This window comes from Oryzias latipes, chromosome 13, assembly GCF_053564925.1.
Source record: "Oryzias latipes strain Hd-rR chromosome 13, Olatipes_Hd-rR_3.1".
Taxonomy (NCBI): domain Eukaryota; kingdom Metazoa; phylum Chordata; class Actinopteri; order Beloniformes; family Adrianichthyidae; genus Oryzias; species Oryzias latipes.
Window position 1 is genome coordinate 20967200 of NC_136249.1, and position 14499 is coordinate 20981698.

A 14499-nucleotide genomic window follows, 5' to 3' on the forward strand; every position below is an offset into this window, starting at 1 on the left:
GGATACAGATATTTCTATCTTTTTTTCAAATTATTTTAGACCATCTTACATTATTTCATTGGTTTTGGTGGGACAAGGCCTGTTCTGTTTAGGGGTTTACCAGTCTGGACTGCAGGGAGAAGAGTGTAGAACATTTGCGGTAAATTGAGCAAACATCACAGTGAGATTGACTTTGTTGGTTACCCTGAAAACATGATGAGAGGTTTAAAGACAAAAGATAAAATTGTTAAATCGACTTATCTGAGTTGAAAGCAAAAGTTCTTTGCAAGTTTGTCAATATATCTGAAAATATCCAAATTGGACTATTTCAAGTATACTGTAAATATGTTTAATTGTTTAAGCTTAGTAATGCCTCTCCATTGGAAAACTGGATCTATTTCTAAAAGAAATACAGTGGCTTTTATTACAGGAGTCATTTGCTGTCCTCTGCTGGACAAAAACGTTTTTGTTGTTGTCTGGTTCTGACGGATTTGCAGTTCAGACATTGAGAGAAAATAAGGTCAAGACATCTAAACTGTGGAAAAGCCATGTTTTGGCTTTATTCTAAAAAGGAAGACACACAAATGGCAAAGACTGAAAAATAAATCTGTAATTGAATTCCAGTATTTTTTTATGGTTTCCTCTGTGCAGAATTTATGAGTCGTGTGGCCTCAGTGGTCCTTTATGGAGTTGTGTGCTGGGCGGGGGGCAGTACAGACAGAGACAGGAGGAGGCTTGACAAACTGGTTAAGAAGGCCAGCTCTGTCCTGGGGCCTGTTTCAGAAAGGAGGTTCAACCAACTCTGAGGTTAAACTTAAACTCTGAGTTGGTCAATCGACAGATTAACAACTCTGAGTTTTCTGTTTCAGAGAAGCTGATCGGAGTTAGGTCAATCAATTCTGAGTGGACTGATTCGGAGTTAAGCGTGCGCACCACGACTGTAACAAGCCATTCTCAATGGAGCGCAGATATTTCGAGTCACCATGGCAACCGTGGAAAAAAAGAGGTCTGCGTATTTTTCGCCAGCTGAACTTGACGACAAGCAACACCGCTGCATCTGCAAAACAGAGACAGTTAGCGTGGGAAAACATAGCTGCTCAAGTTAATGCGTAAGTTTGCATTTAAATCATTGTTATAAAATATTGGCTGTAATAATTTTTTAAATAGCGTAAGATAGCGTTCAGAAAGGAGGTTAAGTGTAAACTCTGAGTGCGTTAACCCTGAAATCAGGGAAACCCTGGGTTTTCCGTTTCAGAATGGGAGGTTTGTTAAACCAGAGAAAGCAGAGTAAGTCAAACCCGTTTCTGAAAAAGAGGTAACTTATACTCGGAGTCAGTGTCCATGGTTACTTATGCTGTGAACCTAAACTGGGCGGGAGCAGGGGCCTGTTTCAGAAAGGAGGTTCAACCAACTCTGAGGTTGAACTTGAACTCTGAGTTGGTCAATCGGGAGATTAACAACTCTGAGTCTTCTGTTTCAGAGAAGCTGATCCGAGTTGGGTCAATCAACTCTGAGTGGACTGATTCGGAGTTTAGCGTGCGCACCGCGACTAGAAGCCATTATCAATGGAGCGCAGATATTACGAGTCACCATGGCAACCGTGAAAAAAAGAGGTCTGCGTATTTTTCGCCAGCTGAACTTGACGACAAGCAACACCGCTGCATCTGCAAAACAGAGACAGTTAGCGTGGGAAAACATAGCTGCTCAAGTTAATGCGTAAGTTTGCATTTAAATCATTGTTATAAAATATTGACTGTAATAACTTTTTAAATAGCGTAAGGAGTGAAATAAAAAATGGGGATATTTAGGAGTACTTTTGAAGTGTTATTCCTGGTGTAAATGCATGAAATGCTGCACAGTGTACAGAACCAATCTGGGGGAAAAATGCATTTAATGTTGATAATGTTTAGAGGACTTTTTTGTTAACCTTCCCCTCTTGCAAACGTTGGTCAGTTTAATATTAATACATTCAATTGTGTTTTTAAAAGTGAACTTTTGTCTACTGTTGAACCTTTCGCTGCGCGAAGACTTCTCCTTTCTTTTCTCTCGTCTTTCCGACCGTGGTCAGAAGCGCAGGGGAGATTTCCTTCAGGGCCGAAGGGAATTCTCCTTCGGGGTTCACTTCCCGTTCGAAACCCTCAACCTCCAGAGCGGATTAAGAATGACTCCAAAACAGTTATTCTGGGAATGACACCTTCTCTTTATTTAACGAAGTGCTCTGTCCTCCGAACACACAATATATACCACGCAAACACCTCCGCTTCGTGCTCACACCCCCCCCCCCATCTGCACCTGCACTCGCACCCCGCTCAGCACACACACGCTGCAACACTACCCTTGTATTGGTCAAGTGGTATAGGTTTATATGGGATTAAGAAAGTAAGCAGTGCTAGCAAATTGTGTTTCCAAAAAGTAATTGTTACATTAATCTAATTCAATGTCCCTGATTTCATTTTCATGTAGACGCAATCCTGCAGGAATTAAAAGAACATGGCAGCAGCTAAAAATGAAGTATAAAAACATAATTCAATCAGGTCAAATTTGAGCATGTCATGGATGTAGGCTTTGTTGACAATATTTGACATATGAAACATCTACATAGCAAGACCTAATGTTGTTTTCATTTTGTATATGTAATTGACCGCAACGAAAAACGGTAACGCTCAAACAAAAACGTATGGAGCAATGACAAAATATTGAGTCTTCTCAAACTCCTCGTACGAGGTAAATATAATTCTCTACGAATTAATGCAGCCTCCTCGTCTATTGGGTCCTCCAAAAAAGAACAAGCCATTCTTGTCACTTAGACCGTCTCTGTCTGTGTGACGGAAATTTGGGCAATGAAGGTTAAAGCGAAAAATACCACTTCGTCTTTAAAAAGGGGAGGGGACCGGCAGAAACCTTGAGTTTGGAGAATAAAACCTGCTCCCGACCAGGTTAGGTTCACAGCATAAGTAACCATGGACACTGACTCCGAGTATAAGTTACCTCTCTTTCAGAAACGGGTTTGACTTACTCTGCTTTCTCTGGTTTAACAAACCTCCCATTCTGAAACGGAAAACCCAGGGTTTCCCTGATTCCAGGGTTAACGCACTCAGAGTTTACACTTAACCTCCTTTCTGAAACAGGCCCCAGGTTTTATTCTCTAAACTCAAGGTTTCTGCCGGTCCCCTCCCCTTTTTAAAGACGAAGCGGTATTTTTTGCTTTAACCTTTATTGCCCAAATTTCCGTCACACAGAGACAAGTGACAAGAATGGCTTGTCCTTTTTTGGAGGACCCAATAGACGAGGAGGCTGCATTAATTCGTAGAGAATTACATTTACGTCGTGCGAGGATTTTGAGACGTAGACTCGATTTTTTGTCATTTCCACATACGTTTTTGTTTGAGCGTTACCGTTTTTCGTTGCAGTCAATTACATATATACAATGAAAACAACATTAGATATGTATTGCTATGTAGATGTGTCATATGTCAAATATTGTCAACAAAGCCTACATCCATGATATGCTCAAATTTGACCTGATTGAATTATGTTTTTATACTTCATTTTTAGCTGCTGCCATGTTCTTTTAATTCTTGCAGGATTGCAACTACATGAAAATGAAATCAGGGACATTGGATTAGATTAATGTAACAATTACTTTTTGGAAACAAAATTTGCTAGTAGCACTGCTTACTTTCTTAATCCCATATAAACCTATACCACTTGATCAATACAAGGGTGGAAAAAAGTTCACTTTTAAAAAACACAATTGCATGTATTAATATTAAACTGACCAACGTTTGCAAGAGGGGAAGGTTAACAAAAAAGTCCTCTAAACATTACCGACGTTAAATGCATTTTTCCCCCAGATTGGTTCTGTACACTGTGCAGCATTTCATGCAATAACACCAGGAATAACACTTCAAAAGTACACCTAAATATCGCCATTTTTTATTTCACACCTTACGCTATTTAAAAAGTTATTACAGCCAATATTTTATAACAAAGATTTAAATGCAAACTTACGCATTAACTTGAGCAGCTATGTTTTCCACGCTAACTGTCTCTGTTTTGCAGATGCAGCGGTGTTGCTTGTCTTCCGGAATATGTGCTCATATTCACTGTAACTCTGCAGCAGCACGTCAAGTTCAGCTGGCGAAACATACACAGACCTCTTTTTTTCCACGGTTGCCATGGTGACTCGCAATATCTGCGCTCCATTGATAATGGCTTCTTATAGTCGCGGTGCGCACGCTTAACTCCGAATCAGTCCACTCAGAATTGATTGACCTAACTCCGATCAGCTTCTCTGAAACAGAAAACTCAGAGTTGTTAATCTCTCGATTGACCAACTCAGAGTTCACGTTTAACCTCAGAGTTGGTTGAACCTCCTTTCTGAAACAGGCCCCTGTTATGTTCATTTGTGAGGAACAGAGATGATGTTCCTGGGTCAATTTGATGTATGAGGTATGTTAAGTGTTAAGAGTATGTTAAGTGACTCAGAGAATCAGCAAACCTTTTTACAGTAACATAATATTCTATTTTCCAATGATTTCATAGATTCAGAAATGCAATAAAAATGACAACTGTTTCTACAAATACGGGATGAAAACAGAGTATTAGTTGGCTAATGATGCTTCATGAAAAGAACAAATAAATAGGTTTAAGAAAGAATTACTGTGAAATTATGAGATAAACAGTCTGCTATGATTGTGTCATATGAGGTTGTGCAAGTTATTAGTTCTTGGTCTCAGATTTTGTCAAATAAATTTCCCATCAAAATGCAACTTATAGTCCAGTGCGACTTATCTGTGTTTTTTTCTTCTTTATAATGCATTTTACGGCTGGTGCGACTTATACTCCGCAGCGACTTATAGTCCGGAAAATACGGTAGTTATTTCCTGTTTGAACTTCTGAATGTCTTTTTTTGTTGCTGGAGATAAAAGAATTTCCCCATTGTGGGATGAAAAAAGTTTTATCTTATCTTATCTTATCTTATCTTATCTTATCTTATCTTATCTTATCTTATCTTATCTTATCTTATCTTGTTTTGTCTTATCTTATCTTAATTTCGAAATGGACAAAGCTGATAAAGAATCAGAATGTCTGAATATTAAAGGTATGTTTATTTGATTTTGAAGTCTTGCAATGAAAAACGAGGACAAATTAAAACTCGGTATAGTCCATAACAGAATTCTATTACAGTACCAAAAAATTAGTACAGTGTAGTCAGTGAAAAGAAAAAAATGCTCACTTATTTGAAAGAAAAAATATTTAAATGTTCTAAAAGATTTAACATTTCAAGAGCCCTTCCGTGAACCGCCACTTTAACGTGGTGGGAAAGCTGGACTGATCCGAGGTGCTAAGCTGTTGAGGGCTTTTTTTCCTGGTAGGGTCACCCATGGCAGACAGGTCTTAGGTGACAAACCAGACAAAGGTGGGTTCAGAACCCCCTTTATGAGCCAAGGTAGACTATAAGGTTCTGTCTGTGTGTCCAGCTATCTTTGGGCACTGTGAATTTGTGCGCATGGGACTAGTGTTGTGAAGCATTTTGGGCCTTAAAGTCGCAATCATCTTTTGATCCACCGTGAAAGTTTTTTCTAGGGCACAGTTTCTGCAGAGTGGTAGGAGTTCATAAGAAATTCACCTCTGAGAGTTGTGGCGGAGTAAACATGGAGCTGGCAGCCATGTCACGCTAAACTGAAACTTAATGTGCACAAAATCAAAGATAGAAAAAAAGCAAGATGAGACACAAACGCATGCGAAAACATTTGTTTGCAAACAAATATTTTTTGAAACAAAAAAAATTGAAACCAAAAAAATGAAAGCAAATACGAATTATTTTAATTTGCAACTTAGAAAGTTTTGTGTGCAACGTGGTGGCATAAATATTTCTCCAGATACATGAACATATTAAAACCATTTTCATTGGAGTGGGTCTTTAATGAAGGTAAGCACAAAGGATAATCTGGCATATAGTACCCTTCCCTTCTTGTGTGGTTTTGTTCATTCCAAAAATAAATAAATAAAAAGAACACAATGTTTTTTTTTGCTGGAGTGAATCTAAAAATCTACTTTTCTCTTTTTGATTTCTCAATTTTACTCGCAATTCACTGAAACTGCAAGCTAACAACTGAAATGAAGGCAGAATAACCGGGAAATGAGCCATTAAATAATGAACAGGAAGTGTGGCCTTGCAGAAACAAGAAAAACGGAACTTTCCTTTTCCTCCCCAGCTTGTTTTCCTTCTATTCCACTATTTTCCATCCCTCATGTCCTTATTCCACAATTGATCCTCTTTTTCGGACTCAGTTTCCTGTGGACAACCCTCGTGGGACTTATCAGGCCAGAAAAGCAGAAAAAGAACTGTTTTTGGAGGCAGTCTTTCATCTTTCCTGACCACATGAAGTCGTGTGCGTGTGAAGGGGACAGGGGATGGCGCATCCACAGAGCGTTAACACTGTGCGCATGACAGGTCAGAAAGTGCACGCACAAAGGGCTCTATTCACGCTATAATGACATTATTTTTAAAATACTAAATGGTCCAGGAGGGGCTTCAGAGCTGCAATGCGGGTCACGTGGACTTTTTTCTTTTTAATGTGTATTCTTCTTTCAACTAAAAATAAAAAAGGGGAAAAAAAATCTTGGACCTCCTCACTCTTGTTTTCCTTCCTCAGCCTGTCTGTACCCACGCACGACTGCAGCCCTCGACCCACTTTTTCTCTTTTTGGAGGGGTGGGGGTGTGTTCAGATTCGCCGTCTCCAAATGCTTCGTTTGCGCAAATACGAAGTGTTTACTCCCGAAAAGTTCGCAAACTTGGAACAGCAGTCGTGCAGCTAACCGAGGGAACATGTAGAGATGGATTTTATAAAACTGGTTGGCACGGTGATCGCAGTCTGGTTCCACCCTGGATCCGCTTCTAAATTCCACGGTAAGGCTTCAGGATAGAACTTGGCTCGCTTTTTTTTTTATGGCGACGGAACATTCAAAGTTGCTTCTATCCCAAGTTTTCTTTGCAGGAAACCTGGAAATTGTCCGTTTAATGCCTTGCATCCCTGAAGCACATAAGTTTGTTTGTTTATTCTTGCTGCAACAGCACATCATCTTTTGCAAAAAGTGCAAACTCTAATAAAGACGCGCAAACTAGGGATTTTTACTCAAATTTATGTCCAGGAATATTTATAGTAGGGTTTATTTTAGGCACCAGTTGCTTAACAATGTCTATATTCTGCCTATAGTCCTTTTCAATGATTTCAGAGTTGCATAACACCCATTTAGCTGAGCATACAGACGTTCAGTACATTTCTGAATACTAGGGGTGTAATGATTTATTTTGACAACGATAGATTCATGTCATAAATGTGGTTGTGGATATGATTCATAGTAAATATTGGTTAATTTTGATCAATCCGACTCACTGACCTAGAATGGATCCAGGACATCTTTAGCCAAAACTTCAACCAGTGTGTGATTCAGAGACAAAAACCTGGATATTTAACAGTGCAGGGGAAATTTTCCAGATTTCTTGTATATCTTGCAAGATAATCAAGTGTAAAGCAAACATGTGTACAAAAAAACAAAAAAGTTCATCCTACTGTTGTTTTTCCACATCAAAATAATCCAAAGGGAACATTATAAGAACATTCTACCACACTGTATGGTCACATGTCTTTGCAAAATTCAAATTGTTTCCACACATTGGACTGGAATGATGGGCCGATTCTTTTTTGCTTCCACATGTGTTGTCCGCTATGATGGCACATTTAAGTTCTAGTAAAATAAACTTACTGCGCTTCAATCCAAATGATATTTTTTGAGATCAATTACTACTTATTTCATTTTGAAAAGATTTTTTTCGATGGTTTAAGGCGAGTTAGGTCAATTAATAACTTGCATCAGATAGATCGACATGGTTGAATCGTAGGAATAGAAATAGATTCATTGATTCATAGTTACACCTCCTTAAAATAGATTCTTGCACTCTGAAAATGAAACGTTTTCCCAAGTAAAACTTCAGTAAACTTTGGTATCAAAATGTATTTTGACTGGCATAAATGTAGAGATAAAAGCCCAAGTTTACAGCGAAACAGCAAATAGGTTTCCATGGTTTAACCCAGGGGACAGAAACCTTTAATTTGGGCCTGTTTCTCACTGATCAAAACCTAATAAGAGCCGCAAAGTCTTTTTTCACCCATTTGAAAATGTTGCATTTGTATTGCTGTTACTTTTAAAACATAGATAAATTATATATATTTTTTTTTGGCATGAATACAAACAACTAAACAGAGACAAAGCATTTATCCTATATGGGAATTTTTTTTTTTTTTACCTTTAACAGAAGCTCCTATGACTTCCTTTTAAAATAAAAGACAGGATCATCTATCTGAAGCTAATGTACTACCGTGAAAGGATATAAACAGGACAAGTCAAAATGGCATTTTTTCTTCTTATTTCTTAGGTCCACTTTGGTGGGCTTTCTTTCCCTTTCCCTATTTACTAATGATTTTAACCTGATATGAACATCCTGTTGTGCAGGATAAAACAATATGTGCTGTTAATGTGCAAAAATGAAAAGAGCGATCAAAGAAAAGCGAACCTTTTACTTGCTTTGATAGTATTTGAAATCTGCACATTCTGGAGTAATGGTAGAGCACACAGGCCTTGTGATTTATTGTAATGTCAGCAGGAGAGTAAAAAGCCTTACATTTTACCTTACTAAACTAGGAGCACCTCAGGCATAAATCTAGCTAATTTAAACTAAATCAGGGCTAAAATATGCACATTTTAAAGGTTAATGCTACTATCATTTTATTTTCCTTCAGCCACAGAGCCACAGTGGAGGGGTTAAAGAACCACTGGTGGCTCTGAAGCCTCAGATTGAAAAACCCCTTGTTTAACCCTTTACACCAGAGGTGTCAAACTCATTTTCACCGAGGGCCACATCAGCGTATTGGTTGTCCTCAAAGGGCCAGATGTAACTTATTCATGTAACTAAATGTAATGAAAAATAAATGTAACTACTCCTTAATGTTAAACAACTAATTATTTATTTATTATAACTTTTTAAAGTGACAATTACAGTTATATAGAAAACAGATGTTTGCTTGTTACTCTAGCATAAATCCTTGTAATTTTTTTCCGCTTGTTAAAACCCACATAACTCCATTTATGAAGGATCAAACTGTCCAAGTGAATAAAGAAAATTAACATAAAACTGAGCTAGAAAGAACATGTATTACACGTTTAACATTTTACAAAAAAAGCTACACACAGCCTTGCATCCAACTGATGGTTTGATGACAACAATTTCTCTGCATACACACATAAGATCTGAAAACACTGAATAATTACAACAGCAGGTACACATAAATAATATATAATCAATTAAAAAAACTTTTCATTTTAAGAAATTAAAACTTTTATGCTCTCCCGGGCCACATAAAATAACATGGCGGGCCACATTTGGCCCCCGGGCCTTGGGTTTGCCACATGTGCTCTACACTGTGTAGCTTTATCTGTTTGTTCTATGAATCAAGCCCAACGTTTTTGTGATCTAAAGCAGTACTTGTATGTTTGTGATTGGAGGGGAGAGAATTTGTCGGCTTGGGACAGAGCGCCCATGCTACAAGGCCTTCTACATCCAGGACACCAGAAGGAGGGTGACCTTTGAAGATGCGACTCAGGCCTGCAGGATGGATGGTGGCGAGCTGCTCAGTATTGAGACTGAGAGCGAACAGCGGCTAATGGAGACATTCATAACGCAGTTACACGTTGGAGATGGGGATTTCTGGATTGGACTCTATCGCAGCCTCCAGCATCCAAGGAGAGGCAGCACAACCTCCACTTGCCCCTCACAGTATTATTGGCTGGATGGAAGCAAGACAAAGTACAGGTTTTTTCTTTTGGCATTTTATACAGCAATACTTTGTATGCAGTGAGTTGAAGCAAATAATTTGAGAAGAAAGTAATAAACTGTAACTTAAGTAAGCAGCTAAGGTGGATGTGACCTGCGCTTACATCATGAATCCTGTTTGCATCTAGGAACTGGCACTGGGATGAGCCTTCATGTGGCAAAGAAAGGTGCGTGGTTTTGTATTACCAGCGCTCTCGACCATTTGAAGACAGCCGTTTCCCTTTCCAGTGGATGGATGACAACTGTAGCTCCAAGAACAACTTTATCTGCAAATACCAGGAAGGTGAGAAAACGCTGCTGTTTTTCTCGCCTCTGAAACTTCTATTTCATATTAGGTCCTATAAAATAATGCAATGTCCCAGAGAATCTTTACATGTTATTGCACTTATATTATAGTATAAATAATTTGTACAATTTTAATTGTAAATCAAATATTTTATGTAACAATATAAAAAAAAATCCTTTATTCAATATTTTTTGCAGAATTGAAAAGCCTTTTCTGTTTTGCATCTTATTAATTGGCACTTCTGCTTTATCTCTTGTAGAAAAACTGCCTCTATTTACAGGTAAGAGAAGTACAGGACCTCACAACACAATGCTGTAATGATATGCTGCAGAAAGTAACTGACTACATATTTGCTTCTCCATACTTGTAAAATGTACATAAGCAGTTTTTTTCAATCTTTGTGCCGTGAAAGAGATGGTCCGGTGTGTCGTGGGAAATTATTCACTTTCATCTAATTGGGATAAAAAATAGTTTACCAGAGGATGTTAGCTCTATTTTTATCCAAACAGGTCCACTGAGTGGGTAAAAATATGAAAGATTACATCCAAATTAAAGTTAGTAAATGCTTCAATGCTTCATACTTAACATTAACAAAGGGACCCTTATTGTAAAGTATTACCCATTTTTTTTACAAATTTAGTTGGTCGTGTGCCTTGTGATTTTAATGACGGTAAATGTGTTCCTTGGATCAAAAAAGGTTGAAAAATAAAGTTTTAAAGGCTTTGGGAAGTTTAAAGACCTCTAGTGGTGGAAATGCAAAAAAGGTTTGTTTACTTTATGTTTTCTGAAGGTCATGTGGAGCATTCCTTGACATGCATGTCACATGTCTCCGCTGTTTTGTAATTCAGAGTTGCATTTAGTGGCATGGTTGACCCTAAGCACTAAAGAAGGAATTTCAAACTATTCAACTATTTCAAACAATTCAAATTAACTGTTTTTTTGGCTGTTTCAGCTCCATCTCCTAAGCCAAATGTAGTGCCAACAACAGAGGAAGATGAAAACATGAGGATAGTGCACGGATCATCAGGTAAGAGCTAAAAAGGCCACATCGAACTCTTTGGGAGGCTATATGTATTGTGTGTTTTTTTTTTCAAGATTTTGTTTTGCATTCGTGTTTAAATGCACCTAAGTCCAATAACATGTCTTTTGTGGCAGTATCTTTTTCAGACAACTCTCTCAATGTTTCCTACATCCTCTGTGCTACCATCCCTGCTCTCCTGCTGCTGCTGTTTGCAGTCACTGGATTCCTCTGCTACAAACAACATGGGAAAAGGTAAAAACAAGATGGTCAAGGTCAAAAAATAACTGTTAAGGACCTCCTATGACAATATTTTTTTTTTTAATAAAAACGTTCCCCGTAGTGTTTTAGTGAGGATTTTAAAGTTTTTAACAAAAATCCCACAACCTAAATTTCTTTAAAAAGCCACATTTCATGTCTATCTAAAACCTCTTTTTCTAAAATCTCCCTTACGTGGGCCATTGGTGCTGAGCTTGACACAACGGGGGGGCACAAACATCACAGTCTATTCTCAACAGTTTATCCTTAGTGATATATTATATTTTTCTTATTTTCATCAGGCAACAATAAAAGAGTTCCCCTGATTTTAATATTTTTTTTTATTTTACTTTCCGGTTTATTAATGCAGGACGGCAAATTTTTAAACTCAGTCAGAGAGAGAGAACACATTTGGGACTTTAAATTTAATTTTAAATACGTGTGGCCAACAACAAAATCCAGCCTTGGTTGCACTTAAAATGCGTGCAGGGATTGCAGATATGTACCGTCTTCTCTTCTGCCGCTGAGCTTGTGCACGCTGCATCAGGGAGCATGCTCTCCTGACTCATTAATTCAAACAGAGCAAATAAGTATGGAAGTGATTCTGTAACATAATTAAAAATAAAAGTCAAAACAAAAAGCATTTATGCTTTTTCATTTTCAACATGAAGCTGCATTTTTGACTCAAAATTAAAATCAAAAAGCAATCCGCCAAAAGGCTTTTTCATTTTATTCTTCAACAGCGCTTATTCTGTCACTTAATTAAAATGATAAAGAAAATGGTATTTGACATTTCATTTTCAAAAAGTTCTCTGGTAAATGTGTAGCAAAATTCACTTAGAAATGTCTAAGTTGACAATTAGAATGGTTTAACAGAAATGCTTTTTCATTTTCAAAATGTAACTGCATCAAAAAAAAATTCAATACTTCACAATGCTTTTTCATTTCTACTTAAAAAACGCTTATTCTGTGTCATAATTAAGACGAAAATGCAAAGAGGGGATTCCATTTTCATTTTAACATCCCCCCTGCGAACACTGTCGCATTATTCAATTCAAATAAGCATTTCCAGAGGGGAGGCGGGGCGATGACGTCAGTGCTATCTCCGTGTGTCCGGTGACACAGAGATGTCTAAATATGCAACAGTTTGATGGACAGCATAAAAAAGAGTATTTTTATCACATTGGTCACCTTCATAAGAAAAATGCCAAATGCACATGTCAAAAACTCAAAAAACATGACTTTCAGCTGAGGAGGACTTTAAGATTTTTACAAAAGCATTTATCTAAACACTTATACAAGGATTTAAAAACCTAATCCAATTTTTTTTTAAATGTGTTTTTCTCATGATGGAGGACATGTATAGTATTTCCTTATTCAAATCAGTGTGAATCAGGAGCAAACAAGAAAAATCAGTTGAAAAAAGATTTCAGTGGGGGCTACAATCGACCAGCCACAAGCTCCCCGCTCCACTTCATTCTGATGACTCCACTTGCAGACATTAACCTTTTTTTTCCTTGTCTGAGCTGGCACCTGGCTCAAAACTGTGCGGCTGGATAGCTCCGAAATTGCCTTTTTTTTGCATGGGAAATATTATGTTGGGGTTGTAAGGGGCTGTAAGCTAGTGGGAGAGCGTGGAAATGGGGGCTGACTTTCTCCGCGCAAACAATTCTGCCAACAACTTAGAAGTGAATTTCTAATGAACTCCTGCCGCTCTGTATGTCCTAGAAAACGGCACAGGTTTTTAGGGATTTGGGCTAAAAACGGCATAATCATAATTAAAAGGCCACTGGGAATGCTTTTACAATACATCAAAACATGATTGGAGTGGGACTTTAAACACTTTCTTAAGAACTAACTTAGATACACAAATCTGTACAATGTACGCACATTATACAATGGTTTGTTAACATGTTTGTTTTTTGCTAAAAATACGAAAAAAGACATTTCACAGACTGATCAACTTCTTAACTGTACAGTAAGGATTGGTAACATGTCTTTCATGTTTAGGAGGAAGACAGAGACAAAAAACTTTTCTGGCAGATCAAAGCAAGGAACAACAACAATAGCTTCGCCTTGCCCCGTTCAAGGACCTTACGCCTTCAGTGATATCACTAGACTACCCCACACTGTCCTGGACGGCAGGATGACAGCTAAAAGGACGGAGTATTCTTGTTCTCCTTCACTTAATTCCTTATGTGACGATTATGAGAATGTAACAAGTGTGGACAGGGAAAGCGGCTTCGTGTCCAATGACATTTATGAGAGCTGCAGGGCTCAAAGCCAGCAGTGCCACAGCCAGACTGGATGGGTGGAAAATGAGATCTATGGATGATTCCACCTATACTCATTGCTGATGATGTTCCAATGGATTCCTGGAAAGAACTCAGACTGTTCCTGCTCGTGTTCTTGCTGCACATCCAGCTGGACACCTGGAGGTGGAGAAATAACACATGTTTATCTGGACTTAAATAGCCTGTGGTTCACCAGGCAGAAACATGCTAACCAGCTGTACGTGAGCTGTAACATCTTTGTCTGCTGTGACCCAATATTTAGGTCCTAAAAATGATTATTTTTTGGCGGTCATAATAATAAAAGGTCTTATTAAGACAAACAAAGCCTTTACTTTTGTTAATTTTACTCTGATTAGCATCGAGCGTCTATAAATTGTAAAGATTTGTGGATTTGTGTGTGAATAGGTTAAAGTTGCAAGCATGTTTCAAATAATCCTACAGAATAATGTGATTTGGTATTAGTAATACAAGTCCTGTTCCAATCTAGACATTTTTTGTCTTTACCCCAGGGTTTATAATCTGTGAATAAAGCTTTGTGCTACAAAATATATTCTTGTCTTTTTCATTTTATTTAATCCAGCATTAGCTGTGTTTTGTTTCTGTTTTAAGAGAAATTTAAAAAAAGGAAATTAAAACAAAAACAAGAATTTTTTTTAACTTTTTCCAGGCAGCTTTTCCAGTATTTAGTGTAAACTTTCTATATTTACTTGAGGCAAAAAAAGAAAATGGGATCCTGTTTGCTCTTTGTCATGATGTGTGCAAGAC

General features: G+C 37.8%; 1 protein-coding gene across 4 annotated transcripts; it reads left to right on the plus strand.

Moving 5' to 3' along the window:
• The first annotated feature begins 1594 nt into the window (after nt 1–1594).
• On the plus strand, nt 1595–14282 carry laynb (layilin b). Of its 4 annotated transcripts, XM_020708277.3 has the most exons (8): nt 6343–6439; nt 6642–6896; nt 9551–9857; nt 10007–10161; nt 10424–10444; nt 11117–11191; nt 11320–11437; nt 13451–14282. In XM_020708277.3, exons 2-8 carry the CDS (start codon nt 6824–6826, stop codon nt 13773–13775), a joined length of 1074 nt encoding a protein of 357 aa, XP_020563936.1. In that variant the 5' UTR covers nt 6343–6439; nt 6642–6823; the 3' UTR covers nt 13776–14282. The 4 variants fall into 4 exon arrangements, with proteins under 4 accessions (XP_078786209.1, XP_020563936.1, XP_004075719.1 ...); XM_078930083.1 differs by lacking the exons at nt 6343–6439; nt 6642–6896 and adding an exon at nt 1595–1695; XM_004075671.5 differs by lacking the exon at nt 6343–6439 and having other exon boundaries at nt 6616–6896.
• The last annotated feature ends 217 nt before the right edge of the window (nt 14283–14499 follow it).